At 39.4% G+C, this 20,104-nt stretch overlaps 1 protein-coding gene across 1 annotated transcript in view; it reads right to left on the bottom strand.

The window, feature by feature from the left end:
• LOC117387497 (cGMP-dependent protein kinase 1) overlaps positions 1–14,412 on the bottom strand; it is a 100,342-nt gene extending 85,930 nt beyond the window's left edge. Inside the window, exon 1 of the mRNA XM_033985011.2 lies at positions 14,096–14,412. Coding sequence (XP_033840902.2) covers positions 14,096–14,412 — 317 coding nt within the window. The remainder of the gene's footprint in view (positions 1–14,095) is intronic.
• Positions 14,413–20,104: the final 5,692 nt, after the last annotated feature.

Here is a 20,104-nt window from a genome sequence, read left to right on the forward strand (position 1 = left end):
AAGCAGAGAGGGCTTTCTCCACATGTTCCTCCTTCACTTTTCCCTCTGCACTTAACTCCTAGTTTGTGCTGCAGTGGATGGTGTGAATCAAACAGCAGGTATTGGTCAGTATGTGCGGGTTTCCTGAAGATTTCTACCTGGAGTCACCGGTCCTCTCCTGTAATCACTGCACAATCTAAGAAAGCCAGTTTTTTCTCTTTGATGTTAGGGTCCACAGCATTAATATGTGCAGTAGAGAAATTCTGAATTTTGATTTTAGTCCAGTTGTCATCCACACAGAGACACCAATGCGTGGGTGGAGTGCCTGGAAACTGGGCCAATGCATTCTGTTCAAATTGTTCCATATATAAGTTAGAAATACTAGGAGAGACCGGTGAGCCCATGGCACAGCCGCCGAGTGGCCTGTAGAAGTTTCCTATGAAAAGAAAAATATGTGGTATCAGGGTATGTGAGGGCATCCATTAAGGGCCAGAATGATTATGCAAAATATGACACAATGGACCTACCCAGCAAACATAAACTGTAACAGAGCTGAAGAAGCGGCTTGTATGAGAAGCGAAACATCTTCACATTAAAACTTTTGTCCAGTTGACAGAGTAGAATTGGGCAACTTAGGAATTACACAGACATCTTAGTTAGTTGGAGTGTCGAGCGTGCAGAATACTTACATCTGCATTTTCACTTATGAGGACAGTGGCGGTGTTTACATGCACACGCAAAATCAGTTTTTTAATATCGTATTTTTGGATCTAAAATATTATTGAAGTGAGATATGAACAGCAAAGCACATCTGATTTCTGTGTGATCATGGTCCCTCCGGTTATTCACATAAAACAGTGCACGTCTTTAAAGTAGGGCTGGGCAGGTTCACACGTTTTATCACGTTTACTCAAAAAATCATTTAGTGGGATTAATTATTTTGTCCCGCATTAACGCAGGTCACGTGTAACAGTCAAAACCACAGGATCAAAAAGCTCCTCTCCGGTCCGTGAGCCAGTGCTTTTGCCTTTTTCTCTCTATCTCTGCTCAGCACATACACACACATCAGGGGGTGGTTCCGCTGTGTCTGTGGGCCCCGTTACACAGGGAATGCGACAGAGACGAGTTTGAGCTTCATCTGAGTCTGAACTATCCAAAAAGAGTCAGTGATTATGAAGAAACGGACGCTCAAGTCTGCAAACGGAGAGTGACGTGACATGGTTCAATATGCGAGCGGAGGATTAGGGATCGATCAGCGGCAATGCGTGGAGTGTGGAGTGTACCGCACGTGTCAATCATGTTTACTTTGAAAACTACAGAGATACACTGCCTGGCCAAAAAAAAAGTCACCACCAAGAAAAAAAAAAAGGTCACACTCTAATATTTCGTTGGACCGCCCTTAGCTTTGATTACAGCACGTATTCGCTGGGGCATTGTTTCGATTTCGCTTCTGCAATGTCTCAAGATTTATTTCTATCCAGTGTTACATTCATTTTTCAGCAAGATGTCGCCTTGATGATGGTCGAGTCTGAACTCTGCACAAAGCCTTCTCCAGCACATCCCAAAGATTCTCAATGGGGTTAAGGTCTGGACTCTGTGGTGGACAATCCATGTGTGAAAATAATGTCTCATGCTCCTGAACCACTCTGTCACAATTTGAGCCTGATGAATCCTGGCATTGTCATCTTGGAATATGCCCGTGCCATCAGGGAAGAAAAAAATCGATCGACGGAATAACCTGGTCATTCACCAGGTGTCAGCTGACCTCATTCTTTGAGCACAGACTGTTGCTGATCCTAGACCAGACCAACTGCAGGAGGCTCGTACCTGTTTGCTTAGTTGAATCCAGGTGGCAGCTTTTTTTTTGTGTCCGGACAGTGTATAACAACCCACATGTTTCGTTACCTGAGAGCTGATTTGAACTCAATTGCAACAGAACTGAACAAGGACTAAACGAGGACTAAATAAAGACCACACAGGAAACCACAGGGAAAAACAGGTTCAGCTTCAAAAGGTTAAACAACATTCCAATCCTATATAGTAGACAATCATAAAATAAAATCATAAAATAGACTAATACTGAGCCTTTTATTTTATTTTGACTTCTATTTGGACATTTTTAAATAACTTAGTCCCAGATACAAAGAAAAAAAAAATCATATCCAAGTTAAACCAGCACAACACAGGGTGAACACTACACTATATTTAAGCCTAAAAAGTAACATACATAGCTATTTAGGAGGCAAAACACCCTATATATTTATTAAAAACAGGAGGTTTAATAAGGTGAAGAGGTTTAATAAGGTGAATGCTTCGGTGGAGTTGGATAAAAGGATGTAAGACACAGCTGCTCTTCAACGATAAAGCCGCCGATCATGAAATAACAGAGATTTAGCTTAGCACAAACCAACGTGGATGTGAACGGCGACGAGCTGGAAAAATCTGAGACGCATATTGTATTGTAACCGTTTTTTGTGTGTGTTAGAATGAACTCACTCTTAAAAGCATGAAACAAGTCTTTTAGGGCTGTTGTCAACTAAAGAAATTCTTGGGCAACTAGAGACATCTGTGCGGGCGTGGTGTTAGCAAAAGCTTTCAAAGTCATTCGAATCTCGCTCAAAATCCACTACGTACACAGAGATCTACCTGAAGATGGGTCCCTAGGCTTTGTGCTGTAGTCGCTCACTGCTCTTGGTGCGTTCCCCAGAAATGTTGGTTGAAGGATGGGTCAAATGCAGAGGACAAATGTATCTGTAGGGTTAATAAAATGTACCTTAACATAAACAATTGGGACTATGATCGTATAAACCGGTCACAACATGTAATTAATGGCAATTCAAGCATGCAATTAGTCACGATAAAAAAAAATTGAATTGCTACCCAGCTCTTTAAAGTCATTTTCAAGGTCTAGAAATCAGATATTAGTATGATTTTGGTGAGCTTATAACCACAGCTAATGGTTACCTCTATATCTTTGTATGCACAGTGAATTTTTCTGAGATTTTAATGATTTTGGAGGGTTTGTTAAAGCTCGCCCACACAGGTACATGGATGTCTATATTCCCCAAAGAATTATTTTAGTTGACTACAGCCCTGAAACACTGTAAGTATTTGTTTCAGGCTTTTAAGAGTGAATTTGTCCTAACACCAAAAATGCAATTACAGTACCATATGTTCTTACAACTTACAGCTATGATCAAAAGTGCTAAGAGCGGCACCTGTTGGTCATTTGTCTGGTTTCAAATTTGATTTTTTACATTTCGTGATATGACCTCAGGCCTGTCAAGATAATCACTATATCGAGTTATTTTTTATTTGCACTTTTGGGAAATTTGTGGTTATTTATGATAAGATTTAAGCCATCAAAGGTTTAATTAATTACTTTTATGGCTCATTACAGATACAATCTAACGACTGAAGTGTTTCATTCTGCTGTTTATTTATTGCAGCTCATGATTTTTTACAATACTGTAGATTCAGAATGGTTTTTATGGTTTAAATCTACTCTAAATTAGTTTCAATATTATCATTTATCGTCTATATTCATTTTAGCGATATATCAAACCTCAAAATGTGTTATTGTGACAGGCCTATACGATCATAGTCCCAGTTGTTTAAATTAAGGTGCATTTTATTGACCTTAAAAATAAATTTGTCCTCTGCATTTGACTCATCCTTTAACTAACGTCTCTGGGGCAACCCGTCAGGAGCTTCGTATATTCAAAAACAATCTTTCAGGCCAAACTCAGACTAAGCTGTCTAATCAAAATCAACCTTTTTTCACCTTACAGTAACATGTTATTTTTGCGAGCAGCTGTGTTTGAGTGTCCCTGATTGGCTAATCCACCTGTCAATCACGTCCATCTGATCTCAGGGGGAAAAACACATGTCCAAACTGCATGTCTTTGTATTTATATTTGCAGGGAAGGTCACGACTACCTTTGCTGGAGTATTTTGAATGTTGTATAGGTTGATGGGGTAAAACGAACGTGCCCAGAGGAAACGCATTGCGACACAGTGAAAACACGCAAACTTTTTATCAAATATTTATAAAGAAGGGATGATATGGATTTACTGCTATCTGCTATTTGTTGAACTGCCTTGTTGAACTAAGAACACAAATCAGTTTTTTATTATTAGTCTGTCTACATCTGCAAAGCTCAAAACACTCTGTTCTACCTTGTGATGTCATGAAGTGATAGTTTTCAAGTTTACAGCAACATTTCCCTTTTTATTCAGTAGTGATTAGTAATTCCATGACTGAAATCATCCAAATGATTCTAATGAAGGTGTGTGGAGTTTAAAAACACAGTGGAGCACTTCCTGTTTTACCACATGACATCACAAGGTGGAACAGAGTGTGTTAAACATGTGTAAAAGAAAAAAACACAACTCCAGGTATGTTTGTGATGAGGAAACAACATTATAACATAGCTCAGAAAATAGCATAACATGGGCCCATTGATTACCATCTTAACTATTATTAACTATTTAAAGCATCTTCTCATTATACTGCGTTACTGAAGCAGACGACAGTTTAAAATGCATCTGACACATTTCCTTGTTTATCGGTCCATTTTTATTTTACCTTCACTCGGGTGTAAAATTATTTCTCGTTGCCAGAAATACTTCAATCACTCCGTTCGACGTCCCGTTTCTTTAATTACGTGGTCTTGTCTGTACAGTTGCTTTTGTCATTTCGCTGCCTTGTTTTTGCTGTCAGCGTCTGCACTCAGTTCTATTCTTTTATTGGCTTTTATCTCTGTTATTACACTTTCAATAAAACATGCCGTATTTCTTTTATTATCGCGTTGCAAGACAGAAATTGGGTTAATTTTTTTTTTTTTACCAAGGGCTTGTGCATGAGGTAGAAGTGATAACTTTATGCTTAAACAGTAGCAAAGTTGGTAGAGAGTTCATAGTCTGATCTGAAGGTTGGCGGTTCAAATCCCGCTCTCGACATAAACATCATTGGTTGAGTGGTCAGATCCATTAATCCACAGGTTGGCAGTGCAATTCCAGCTCCCACAGTTGAATGCTGTTGTTGTGTCATTGGGCAAGACACTTTACCCACCTCACCCTCAGTGTGGTGTATGAATGTGTGTGGGTGAGTAGTTCTATGATGGTGCTTTGAGTGTCTTTGAAGCTGGAAAAGTGCACACACACATTCATCCACCAGTGCACACAAACACTGGAGGTGAGGCGGGTTACATGCCTTGCCCGAGGACACAATGACAGCATCTATCTGTCCATCCATCCGTAGAAGCTAGAATCGCACCGCCAACCTGTGTGCCACTGGATCTGAACGCTCTACCAATGATGTTTATGTCGAGAGCAGGATTTGAACCACCAAGCTAGTATTAGTATTAGTAGTCATAGCAATGTAACAGTCAAAAAGACTATGAAATGTAATATTTTTGTCTCCAAATAGCTAAAGGTATTTTAAATAATGACTTTACTTTTTTACACAATGATAATTTAAAGCCAAGTTTGTTGATATTAGTAACAGTACAGTTGTAGTAGTAGCAGCAGTAGTATTAGTAGTGATAGCAGTACTAGTAGTTGTTAGTGGTACAAGAAGTATAAAAAGTCTACTTAAGTACAAGTATCAAAGTATCTGTTTAAAAATGCACTTAAAGAGTAAAAAGTTAAAGTATTTTGCACATTTTGAGATCTAATAATGCTTCAAATGCAGTGATTTTGATAAAGATTGGAGCTGAATTTCAGAAACAATTGGATCAATCGTTTTTTCTCTAGTTATTTTTCTTTGTATATTTTTGTTTGCTCAAATTACGAACGTGTTAAAAATAAACCCTCAGGCTTTTCTGCAGGTCTCAGAAAATAATAATTGTTTTATTTTTCAATCCTGTTCAAAATTGTAGCAGAATAAAAAGCACCCAATTTAAAATGTACTTAAGTAAATTTAGGTATCTGTACTTAAGTTTAGTATTTTACTACTTTTACTCCGTTATGTTCGATCACTGATAGTAGTTGTAGTAGTAGTAGCAGTGGTATTAGTAGTAGTGGTAGTAGTAGTAGTAGAGTTAGTAGTTGAGTGGATAATAACAAGCTAGTAGTAGAATGGTAAACATAATAGTATAGAAGTTATAGTGGTGTTAACTGTAGTAGTAGTAGTAGTAGTAGTAGTAGTTGTAGTAGTAGTAGTAGTAGTAGGGTAATCTCTTAGCATTAGCAGTAACAGCAGCAAAAAGAACACCAGTTGAAGTAAAAATAGCAGTAGAGTAACAGATACAGCCCTGCCACACTGGTCATTCCTTGAGACACATCATCTTTATCATTAAACATGGTTATCCTTTATTTGAAAACATTCCTCGGAGCGTTCCACCACCACCTCCGCTCCTTCAGTGCCACAAAATCATATTGATACTGTTTATTTCAACCAAGGGCACCGCTTTGGACCAGTCAAGTCAACAAAGCTACAGGCAGAAGAAGTAATTGGTAAAAACATCGTTGAAATTGCGCAGTGGACGATCACTGGGGCTTCATGTAACACGGTGAAAGACATTAGCGTTATAATAGGCTTCTCAGGGACCAATCATGACTAGAGCTTCAAACGATGTGCATATTTTCAGCTTCTGATGGTGTTACAAAAGTCTTAGGTATAAAGCAGACCTATTAGGTAAAATGTTGTTCTCATTTATACTTTGATGTTGTATTTGGAGTGATTCATGTTTGTGTAATGTTTAATCGTTTATTTTCAAGACGCCATTTTGCCGATCAATCCCCGTTTTCACCTCCACCGGTACACGCCCACTGTGACGTACGCACTTCTTAATCGGTGGTACACAGATGATTCGACAGCGTCGCGTCATCATTTTGGTACAAATGAAAAAAAAAAAAATTTAAACCTGTGGACTTGTTTCGTTTATTAAGTCGTTTTAGATGAATATTGTGATTTAAACTGTGTAAATTCTAACAAAATGACCCACGGGTGTCACAGATTATAACTATAGAATAGACACAAGCACCATAGGTCTGCTTTAACATATGCTTTTAAATGAACTGAAATAGAATTGTTAATCGCTATGGCAATGGTCCTAACTTGTCATCATTCTGAAATCCACAGATATGAACTGTAAATGAAAAGCAGATTTGTTAAGAGTTTGTTAAAAGTTTAGTTACTTTTCTGTGGAATTTGTAGTGGAATTTGCTGTCTGCTTGTCTCCATGGAGAAGTTATTGTTTTGCCTAAAATGTTACATGGTATGGCATTACACTCATCTATCTTGGACTTATTCAATTGCTCAAAGTGTTCATCACGAAAAAAACAACAAAAAACTTAAAAATCATGCATTCTTACAGCAAGTGGGCTCGCCAGTCCACAGATCTGACCTGTAACTTGGCCTGATGTCACTATGGAGGCAGGTTTTCAGGTCATGGAGTGGAACATTTCAGGCAAAGCAAGAGCATCTCCACGGAGACAGATAAAGTTACACAATTAACCTTTAATAAGCCACTCGCACACTTTAGTTTATCATATGATTCATTCCTTCTATTTATATTTATCAGTGATGTTTTGTTTTACATAATTGCCGTTTTGTTTTGTTTTGTTTTGCACTGGTTTTGAAACAATTAGAGCTCAAACATTTTGCAGAGAAATTGAAATATTGATTTGCCCGCAGCGAATATCTGAGAGATTATGGAAAAAGGCTAATGACATACAAAAATTAAATCCATTTGAGAACACGTTTGTGGAGTTTGTAGGTTTATAATAAGACCCCATGGTCACGGACTGTTTGGTTATTTGTCAATTCAATTAAACTACCTTAAAGCCCTAGTATGTAACCTTCTTTTTTGTACAAATAAATACATAAATGGAATAAAATCATGTTTTGTTTTTTTATTATGGATTTGTTTATTTCACTGAATAACATAAATACATGCGTTCTGACTGTGAGCGGGCTTGCATCTTCACAAACCTGACTCTTATTTGGTCTAAGGGAGTTCCTTAGTTCCTTCCTTCCTTCATTACTTAGTTCCTTCCTTCCTGGGTTCCGTAGTTCCTTCCTTCCTTAGTTCCTTTCTTATTCCTTCCATCCTTAGTTCCATCATTCCTTCCTTCCTTAGTTACGTAGTTCCTTCCTTCCTTCCTTAGTTCCGTACTTCCTTCCTTCCTTCCTTAGTTCCATGGTTCCTTAGTTCCTTTCTTATTACTTCCTTCCTTCCTTCCTTCCTTAGTTCGTTCCTTAGTTACTTAGTTCCTTCCTTCCTTAGTTCCGTAGTTCCTTCCTTCCTTCCTTAGTTCCATAGTTCCTTAGTTCCTTTCTTATTACTTCCTTCCTTCCTTCCTTAGTTCGTTCCTTAGTTACTTAGTTCCTTCCTTCCTTAGTTCTGTAGTTCCTTCCTCCTTCCTTCCTTTCTTCCTTAGTTCTTATTACTTCCTTCCTTTCTTAGTTCCTTCCTTCCTTAACCCAATGAGAGCACCGTTTAAAATAAAATATAAACAGAAAAAACAAAACACACGCGTATACAAGTCCATATAAAACATTAAAAAAGGAGCAGGTGTGAGTGCAGAATTGCAGATTATTAAACTGCGATTGTGTCACCAACATATCCAGTTTTACTTTCCCTTGAAGTGCATTGTTCCATTTTTGTGAAGCAAAACAGCTAAAAGCCTCGTCCCCGTCTCAGGGCCTCCGCCGGCTTGTTTCTCTGGAAATGTTGCTAATTTGGCCATAATCTTCCACAGTAATGCCATAAAACTCATCTATCTTCATGGATGATGTTTCTACTTCCATGGAATCACGGAGTTAATTATCCACCCCCAAAAAGTTCCATATTATCACTTTAACAACAAACAACACAACACAAAAACCAATCGAATCCCTATTTAAAAAGCCATAAAAATCTTTGACAAAAAACCTAGCTCCTTATACCATTGTATTGCTTTAGAAAAATATAATTGGTTGAATTTTGATAATTTTATACAGTTTAAAAATGCTTGTTTAATATTTAAAGTTCTACACGGACTTGCTCCTCCTCCGCTGAAAGACTTTAACAAATTAAAGACTGTGACTGGGATGGGAACCAGGGCCACATCTCGAGAAGATTGTGATGTACCACACAGACGCACTACATTTGGACAAACCGTGCTCTCTGTTAAAGGGACTTTAAACTGCACCTTAAACTGTGGCTGAAGGAAAACCTGAGCACCTTTAGCTGCTTTTATTGTATTTTTGTAATGTCTATGTTGTATTTGTTGTCTGTGTACCTGCCTAGGGACAACAGATGGAAGTTAGTATTTTTTGCTATAATCTGGCATATTTACACTGTGTTTACAGATGTTCATTAATATGCGCTGTCCCTATCAAATAAATAAATAAATAATAAATAAATAAATAACATCTGAAGCTTTTGCAATTTATGATTATTAACTTGCAATTTCACATTAAGTATGATCTTATTTCCTTATGTTTGTGTCAATTATGTCCACAATGCACTACACATACGTTTTAATCACGTGTGTTTTTAATTAACAAATCGCATGAATAAATAAATAACTTTCATTGTAAATTAGCGATTCTTCTTCCAGCTTTAACTCTGTCAGTTTCTGGTGCCGTGTGCGTGTTCATCAAATGTTTTTCTTCTCATACGGCTATAGTTCGAAAGTTTTGAAAGTGTCAAAATGTCAAACTTTCTTAAACATACACCTATTCATTATTCCATGTTTACTTTCACTTTTGAGGTATGGCAAAGATGACGGACATTTTTCGAAATAAAAGCACAGCAGGTCGGAGGTCCCGGTCGATCATTAACTTGTCTGGAAATGACTTATGCCGCAGACACAGAGGGAGCCCAGCCCACGCACGCTCGTATGTCGCCTTAAAAATAACACTAACAATGCCTCCGAATGTGAAACTTCGAAATGTGAAACTTGGGCATGTGGCGGCGCTAATCTGTAAAACGCTAACTGGAACCGCGTCAGATCCTTGTGTGTGAACGAGGGGGCGGCTGGGATTAAAAACACTGGTACTTCAGAGCTGTTGCAGACTAAGACAAAAGCATGTTATAATACACTGAGCCGGAGGAAATAGACCGTGATGCAACAGTTAGAGGGGAGATGTCCTCACATAACTGAGTGTATTTGTTTAAAGGGGCACTACGCAACATTTCCGATGGGAAATAGGAAAAATAATAACATCTCCTTGGAGACAAAAAGATGCTGGACCAGATCCTCCACCAGAAAAGTCACAGGAAAGCCGGAAATTTTGGTAGTTTTGGGTTTAAAGTTCCACTGTGTCCGTCACCTTTTTGTCTTTATGGGGATGTTATTGCTTTGTCTAAAATGTTCTACAATATGGCATTACGCATATGTATTTCCACGGAGACAAGCTAGGTGATACCACTTGGCAAAGTTACAGGTCAAGTCTGTGGAGAAGCGATCCTGCTCACAATAAGAACGGTAAATGGTCACATATTTTTATAGCGCTTTTCCACATTCAAGTCACTCAAAGAATAAAACATTATCATTATATTTAGTTTTAAATGGCTAAAGTTGTTAAAAGGCAGTAGGTAGTTGTATATTAATAGATAGTTTCAATCATTTCAATCGTTAAAAGTCCTCAAAATGTCGCCTATATACAGGAAGCGGAAACCCACAAATAGTAATTTTAGTTATGAGAAAATGGTCACAGTCACATTTTTATTTATTTTTTTCCACCTTTGAGGCATTAAAAGCGCTTTACATCAAGAAAACACTCACCCATTCACACACACATTCATACACCAGTGCACGCAGACACTGGGGGTGAGGTGGGTGAAGTGTCTTGCCCAAGGACACAACAACAGCATTCATCCGTGGGAGCTAGGATCGCACCGCCAACCTGTGGATTAGAGGATCTGACCACTTAACCTATAATATTTAAGTCGAGAGCGGGATTCGAACCTACGTACATATGTTTTTACAAGGCACTGATTTAGCTACTCTTTTCAGGTATTTTCTTTACTTTTTTTTAATGACAAAACCACTGACTTTTTATTACTTTTACCTAGAATGTTCCTCAGTACGACATTGAATCTATCCATCTAGCATTTCATTTATTTTTTTCTGTTTTTAAGCTCAGGAATACCTTGAAATAGAAATAGACGCTTTCAATGCCATAGTGCCACCCTGTGAAACGTTCTAGGCTATGCAATAACATCGCCATGGAGACAAGCACATGGCAAAACATTTTTCTGTATTAAAAGAGGATCAAACGAGACTGTCCCACGTCGCCCATATTCACTATGTTATAACGCTGTTGTGGGCTCATTTTGGGATAGACCTGCAGAAGGGTTCCTGCTCTCCGACTGGAACAATGGCCGCCATGCCTCTGCGAGCAATAAAACACTTTTTATTTCCTAAGCCCAAAGTCGCCAAGGCTCAAGAAACAGATCGTATTTATTTCAACAACAGTAATGGGACCAGAGGAGCTTTCAACATGACACGTACGTACTCGACCTTTGTGTAATGAAGTTAAATGTTACGAATATCCACATTTTAAACATTTAACTCGACAATAACTGACTTGACAAATCTGACAGTTATAAGTGTAAAGTGGGGCTGAAAATTTTGAGGAAATATCTTTGCGATTAGATTTGCTTTTTAAGTTTTAATAATCAGATTCTGGTCAAAGTTTACATTTTAAACACGTCCAGACTGTTTAAAGAAGTGGACTAATCCGACCGTGAGTATCATAGCAAAAAAAGAACCAATCCAGAGCGAGACCAATGAAGGTAACGCCCCTTCCCGTCCACACCGCTGATTTAGCAGGGAGCGGGCGCTTAGCAACGCTGTCAATCAAACCTGTTGCTAACGCTACGGGAGCAACCTCGAGGAAAGAAGGCGCCTGATTTGTCTGTTATTAATGTTCATATCTTGATTTACGGACACAATAGTGAAATAAAAACCAGGATCATGTAGAGCGGGTTAATACGAACATTTTAAGGTCAGAATGATGAGTCTGACAGCAGCAGTTACAGAGAGAGGAGCCATAGTTTTTCAATAGAAAGTGAATTGGAGTCAGAGTCGATGGAGCCGGAAATGCGCCCATGATCACCCCATGATGGATCAACTTTTTAGAAAGACATTTTGCTACAACAATATACTGATAAATACGAGAAAAGAAGTTTAATCTTATCTGGCATAGTTCAAAATTGTCACATATTGCAGTAAAAATGATGGATCAGCGCCAATTAAGGAACTTAGTGTGTTTCCTCCATGTTTCTAAATATTATAGTTCATTTACTTTGTGCCTTGGGGAACACTTTGAGTAATAAGAAGCGAAAAGGAGCTGAAAATGAGCTGATCTGAGGAGACGTAGATGTGTTTTTGGGTGGTTGGATAGTAGCCACTGGCCACAGGCGACAGGCTCAGGGGAGGAGATAGACTGGCAGATGGGAAACCAGCACATGCTCATGGAGAAGGAAATACAATGCCAGGAATTATTATATGTTTACTAAGAATGTGCAAATGAACAAGTTGAATTGAAACTGCAAATTAATGTAACTGCGCAAGAGGTACTTAAGACAAGATTGCATTTTATAATCACTTAGTCTAAATGAGGACTAAACCAGGTCCAAATCAAAACACATTTTAAGAACCGCATATTAGAGCAGAGTGATGTGTAAACCAGGACTAAACCAGGTCTAAACCAGGACTAAACCAGGTCTAAACCAGGACTAAACCAGGTCTAAACCAGGACTAAAGCAGGGCTAAACCAGGACTAAAGCAGGACTAAAGCAGGACTCAACCAGGACTAAACTAGAACTAAACCAGGACTAAAACAGGATTAAACCAGGACTAAACCAGGACTAAAGCAGGACTCAACCAGGACTAAACTAGAACTAAACCAGGACTAAAACAGGATTAAACCAGGACTAACCTAGGACTAAACCAGGAGTACACCAAAACAAAACCAGGTCTAAACCAGTTCTGAACCAGGACTAAACCAGGACTAAACCAGGACTATAACACGACTAATTTAGGATTAAATCAGGACTAAATCAGAACTAAACCAGCACTAAAGCAGGACTAAAGCAGGACTCAACCAGGACTCAACCAGGATTAAACTAGAACTAAACCAGGACTAAAACAGGATTAAACCAGGACTAACCTAGGACAAAACCAGGACCAAACTAGAACTAAACCAGGACTAAACTAGGACTAAACCAGGACTAAACCAGGTCTAAATCAAAACACATTTTAAGAATTGCATATTAGGGCAGAGTGTTGTGGCAGAGCTCACTAAACCAAGACTAAACCAGGACTAAACCAGGACTAACCCAGGACTAAATCAAAACATATTTTAATAACCACACCTTAAAACACACAGACAGTTGTGCTCTCGCTCTTGGGGTAGAGTGGCAGAGTGTCGTGGCAAAGCTTGTTGAAATCTATGCTAGAGACTAAACCAGAACTTAACCGAGATTAAACTAGATCTATATTATAAATAAACCAGATCCAAACTACGTAGTAGACAATATAAATTGAACATATTAAACATAGATAGTTGTGCGCTTACTCTAGGGGTAGGGCAGGGTGATGTGTCAGAATCATAGACTGTATAAAGAAGTGGACTAAGTGAGTGTGACGTCACCCACAGCGTTCAGCTCCAGTCAAATGAAGCTCATCGAGGCTAGAGCAGTTATAGAGGTGAATTTGGAGCTAAGTTCCATATTTGGAATTCCGACCGCGAGTATCATGGCAACCAAAGAGCCAATTTGGAGCGAGGCTGTTGAAGGTAACGCTCCTTCCCGTCCACACCACTGGTTTAGCAGGGAGCGGGCGCTTAGCAACACTGTTTATCAAACCTGTTGCGCTAGTGAGAGCGACCTATGAGAGAGAAGGTGCCTGATTTGTCTGTTGTTAATGTTCATATCTTGATTTACAGACACAATAGTGAAATAAAAACCAGGATCATGTAGAGCGGGTTAATACAAACAGTTTAAGACCAAAAGTCAATGGAGTCGGAAGAATGGGGGAAGAATGGTAGCGTGGTGTGGCAGAGTTCACTAAAGTCTTGACAAAGGACAAAACCAGGACTAAATCAGATCTTAATCCAGACTAAACCCAATCTAAACCACACAATATATAAAAATAAATAGTTGTGACTCACTCTGGGCTCTTGGGGTAGAATGGCAGCGTGGTGTGGCAGAGTTCGCTGAAGTCTACGGCAGTGGGTTCAGCGGAGATCGCCTGCCTCTTGCTGCGGTGCTGGTCGGGCCCAGGCAGGACCAGTGTGTGCTGCTGAACCTGCTGAGCTGTGGCGGGGCGGATTACCGAACGGTACTTGTCCAGTTCGTTCTGTAGTCTCTGGATCAACTCATCTTTTTGGTCCAACTCCAGCTCAAGTTCATCAATGAGAGCGTCCCGTTGGCGAAGTTCCTCGATCTTCTCCTGCAAAGCGTACTGGAGGTCTCGAAGTGTCCCCATTGTCCCAAAAATATTGTAAAATGATTTCAAAGTTAGTAAAAGTCACTCAAATATCTCAAAATCACTGAGATGTCTTCATATTAAAAATAAAATTACATGGCAGTTTTTGGTCTCTTCAGAGAGTTGCCAAACAATCAGTTCAAAAAAGATGGAAATTGAAAAAAAAAAATCAGGAAGCGTAATTGTCAAATGGATTTCATAACAGTTTTATCAAATCAACAAAAAATGACTCAAAATTTAACGATTGTGGTGAGAGTCCATTACTCAAAATAACTCGGACTTGTGTTATGTAAATGCGTTAGCTCGTTAGTTCATTTAATGTGGTTTTCCAAAGTAGAAATTTCTTTGAAGAGGGTTGTGAAAAGGGCATCTGGAATAAAAAAAGGCCTTTATCAAATTATCTCAGTTCATTAGGCAGATTGGGAAAGATACATGTTTGGATAAGTCGATAAAATAAAGTTTGCTAAATGTGAAATGCTACTTTTCTCTTAAAGTGATATATTACACACTTTAAATATGTGTTTTGGTAAAAGTTGAGGGATTTTAATAATGCATAAGGCTTTATAATTGCAGATTGAGATTAACTAGTATATTTGAGTTAATATAACGCAGTATTTTTGGTTTGCGAACTGGTTTAAAAGTAAAAATAATCCGGTCTGCTACATGTTTGGATTGGATTTCACGACTAAATTAGTACATTTTTGGACCACTTCAAATACGCTCACTGTGTTTCATGCCATTCCCGATTCAGGTACGCTTACTTTTGCAAACTGCTGACTGAAATACACAATTGCAGGTTTATCACAGACTCAAAGTTTCTCTCCTTTTTAAGATTTTGGAGAAGCATCATCTCTCTCACTGATCAATGCCAGGTCTACATCAAAAGCAGCTGTTTTGGGCAGAGATGATAAGGTGCCTTTGTTGCTTGCTTCACAATTTTTTGGAAATTCTCAAATACAAATCTAACACATAAACTTACAAATTTTGCCAGTATCATCAATGTTACACGTTGAATGATGAGATGTTCAGTCATACATGCACCTGTGCGTAAAATCCCCTATACTGGAGACATTACCATAAGAATGAAAACTGAAAAACTTCAAATTAGGTATGAATATTGCAGGAAATAGAGCTTACCTTGCAGAAAAATCTTTATAAAACTCTTAGTACGTTTCTATTTTGCTTATTAACTACTGTCTGTCACCCTTAAATTGCGAAAAATGACCAATTTGCTCGTAGTTCAGTAGAAATATACACTCTTTGAGCTTCTTATAGTAAAGTTTCTTCTTTCTTCTCTTGCTTATCCAGCGGCACGCACTGAACTAAAAGCACAACTCAAACAAGTGCTAAAACATAAAAAACGTCGTGCAAATATCGCGTAAACGTTTCCAAGCGCAGCCAATATTGTCAAAGTACTGAGCCAAACGTGGAAGCTACAACTTTATGAGCTCAGATGTGCATAACAAGCAAAATACTACGTTCAAAACAAGCAAATAAGTGAAAATAAGTTCTAAAGAAAGTTCGCGTAAACGTGTAGTAGCGTAAACGCGAGGGCGACGCATTCAAATCGTTCCTTACGCGTAGAAAAGTTCATTTGCGATCCTCAAACGCGCATAAATCTTGTTCCTTGGAGCAGTTTCGCCAAAAAAAATCACCTAAAAACGACGTGATTGTGTTTTTACGTGCATCAAAACGACTGCGCTATAGTTGAAAACCTGCAGCGCGTCACGTCCAAACTGAATCCGCGCAGTGAGGAGAAAGTGCGTGGGGGAAAAACGGGTCCAAAACGCGTTCCTCTGGTGCGCGAATCCCCGGGAAAAACACGGTACAGATGGGAGCGTTGGTAGTCTTCCCCATGCGCGTGTGTCGGTGTGATTGTGTGTGTGTGTCTGTGTGTGTGTGTACCCGCGGGAGGAGGAGGGTACGAGCGCGTGGAAGCGAGCGACAAACGAGCGTAAAAACGAGACTCACGTGTGCGCCGTGAGTTTGGAGCGATCGGTGAAGAAACGCAGGAAACAGCAACAGCAGCAGTAGAAGAGGAGAAGAAGAAGAAGAAGAAGAAGAAGAAGACGAAGAAGAAGAAGAAGAAGACGAGGAATTAGGTAGCCGTGGGAAGAACGTGGGAAGGGTTCAGTGCATTCTTCTGTCTTGTGATGTTACCAATATTTCTGAGCGGTGTGTCTCTATGGTGAAGGCACTGGTGAAGCAGTTTTCCAATATCTTCCTCCTTCTCCCTTCTCCCAATCCAATGCATCCTCTGTTTGTTTTTTTTCCCCTCTTGTACCCTACATTCTGTCTTTTTCCTATTTTAGTTTGCTACAAGTTCTCTGCAAAACAGTATCTTCTTGAGTTAAAGGTGCACTGTGTAACTTTGGTGGATCTGTCACCTGCTTGTCTCTATGGAGATGCAACTGCTTTGTCTGCATTGCTCCAGATTATGCAATTAACAGACCAGCAATAGCATCTCCATGGAAACAAACAGGTGAATTAACGCCAACCAAACAAGTCAAACTATAGACAAAAGAAAAGTTATCGTCTAACGTAATTTTGCCGTAAGAATTTTTTTTGTCTTTTTTCTACTTTAGTTTGTTGCTTTAGTTGTTCTCTGCAAAACAAAATATATTCTTGAGTTAAAGGTGCACTCTGTAGCTTTTCCTGGTTGTAGATCAACAGCCTGGTCACCTGCTGGTCTCTATGGACATGTAGGTAATTGCTTTGTCTGCATGGTTCCACATTATGGCATTAAACTTTAGCCTTCTATGCAATTAACAGACCAGCAACACCATCGCCATGGAAACAACTAGGTCAACTAACTCCAATCAAACTATAGAAATAAGAAAAGTCATCATCAAACATAAATTTGCCATAACACTTTTTTGTAGCCTACATACTGTCTTTTTTCTATTTTAGTTTGTTACAAAATATCTTCTTCAGTTAAAAAGGTGCAGTGTGTAACTTTTCCAGTGGTAGATCTGTCACCTGCTTGGCATCTTTGGACATGTAGGTAACTGCTTTGTCTGCACTGTTCCACATTATGGCATTAAACCTAAGCCTTCTACGCAATTAACAGACCGGCAACAGCATCTCCATGGAAACAAAAAGGTCAGCTGACTCCAACCAAACAAGTCAAACTGTCGTAAAGACTGTCAGAGGGACCAAAGATACAGATACATAGCAGGTCGTGGGTCGCAGGGTCAGAGGCTGAGGTGTTCGTATCGGTCGTGGAGAGCTGGGTCGGAGACCGAGGTGCGGAGTGGTTCCAGGGAGCGGAATCACAGTGGATACACAAACAAATAAACCAGAGCGTGACATGAAGAACGATTAGTGGAAATACCAGAAGATGACAAGACGATCTGGCCCTGAGTGTCGGGGTCTCAGTCCTTTCATCCTCACAGGTGCAGCTTGATTGTTAATGGATTGTAGGTGCATGTGGGAGGAACCTGAATCTCCACCCAGCTCCAGGCTCAAACGCAAAAGGGAGGAGGGAAAACAGCAGAGAACACACAGGAAAAAAAACCCAAATCCTCACAAACTCTATAGAAATAAAAAAAAAAAGTTCTCGTCAAACATAATTTTGCCGTTTCTGGAGAAGCACTTTTTTGTAGCTTACATTCCATCTTTTTTCTACATTAGTTTGTTGCGAGTTCTCTGCAAAACAAATTATCTTCTTGAGTTAAAGGTGCACTGTGTAACTTTTCCGGTGGTAGATCCGTCACCAGCTTGTCTCCATGGAGATGTGACTTCTTTGTCTGCACTGTTCCACATTATGGCAGTAAACTTTAACCTAGTATCTTGCATTTGCGTTCATTTAAATACAGTTGTTTTTAATCGCTGGAGGAAAAAAACTTTGAAAAACATGAGCAGAGTCGCTTCTCCACAGATCTGACCTGTAACGTAGCCCAGCAGTGCCACCTATTTGTCCACACGGAGATAGAAGACCGGCCATTCAACGCAAATAACACACCGGCAGCAACGTCTCCATGGAAACAAACAAGTGAACTAACTCCGACCGAACAAGTCAAACTATAGAAATAAGAAAAGTTATCGTCAAACATAATTTTGAATCTGGGAAGCACTTTTTTTTGTCTCTTTCAATTTTTGCGCTCATCCTTCATGTCGGTAATCCAGTCGCTCTGTGTCTCTTGTGTGAAGGTATTTTTACACATTTTCCGGATTTTTGTGGAGAAGCAATAAACATTTCTTCTTTCATTTGTCAAGTCAGAGGATATTTTTAATCCCACAGAACTTTCATTTTGCCTGATCGTTGTAACAATACACCCTCCCCGTTCTATTCTCTCCTAACCACGCGAAAGTCCTCATCTAATATACAGAACGTTGACGGTTCAAAGCCTATTGCTGGAGTGTCCTTAGGCAAGACACTTACACTTCCCCCACTTTGCTTCAGTATGAATGTGATGATCAGAGAGAGTGAATGAATAAACCATAGACGTGCAAAGTACAGCTCCAGTTTTTGTGTTTCTGATGAAATGGTTCAGTACAATTTCAAAATAAGCCTGCATAAGGTTAATACACATGTTATTTATTTATACAGGGAGACCTAAAGAGAACACTTACGACTCGCTTTTTCATGGGCGCCCTACTTAAAATACAGAAAAAAGCATTTATGTTAGTAGTTATGGTTCAATACACGGTAAAAGTATGTAAGAGTTGTATATTCTTTCCCATTTTTAACTTAAAAATATGTCTTCTACAGTATATAAATGTTAAATTGGTGCGGTGCGGTCGTCTCTCCTTCCTATAGCTTCTCATTTCAAATTTAAATCACTTCCTTTCTTTAAATAGCCTCCTTCAATACTAATTATAGCTATTTTTAAAGTTACTTGATCATAACCAAATACCACTTTTTCATATCGTCCCAGGAAATGTGCTGGATGTGCGCAGGAAAAGTTTGCACGCACCTAAATACACATGGGACGATATTCAAATTTGTTGCCACGATTATCACGGTTCCATCCCAACACACAAGATTTACAACTGCCCTCACGGCTAATCTTGACGGTGACATCACAGGCGGTAGGAGACAGGAGCTAGGAGGTAGGAGTTAGGAGGCAGGGCAAGGAGATGGTGTGGTCCGATGCGACAGACCCAGAGGAAGTGGGTTAGCTCTGGTCTAATCTTCATTACTTTAATGAGTGCAGCTGTAGGTTTGGGAGGAGGACACAGAAAACAGGCTACTGCAATCTGCCCCATCATCTCACAATGGACCATTTACATTATGGCCTTCCTAAATGACCACAGCCAGTATTACACATGTGGATAATGTGGCGTTTATGGATTTTCTGTAAAGTCAAAGTAGGAAGACACCTCTGCCTTTTTTTATTTATGGCCATTTGAACAAACGCTATTAGCAAATCACAAAGGCTGCAGTTGTTTTTAAGTACTATCATTTTTTCCACTTCAACAACTTCTATCTGCATGAAAACTGCTAACCCTGTAGTTCAGTTGCCCTCCCAGTGTGTCAGATGCCCTCCTTTCCAGTGTGTCAGATGCCCTCCCTTCCATGTATCCTTCCATGCCCTCCCTGTGTCTCCATGGGGTCTTATTCTGCATAAATAACTGCTAACCCTGTAGTTTAGATCAGTACAAACACATTCTGAAATGTCCCTGTGTATCAGAAGCCCTCCCTCTCTATGTGTCTGAGACCCTCTCTGTATGTCAGATGCCCTCCCAG

Source organism: Periophthalmus magnuspinnatus, chromosome 19 (genome assembly GCF_009829125.3).
Source record: "Periophthalmus magnuspinnatus isolate fPerMag1 chromosome 19, fPerMag1.2.pri, whole genome shotgun sequence".
NCBI classification, from domain to species: Eukaryota; Metazoa; Chordata; class Actinopteri; order Gobiiformes; family Gobiidae; genus Periophthalmus; species Periophthalmus magnuspinnatus.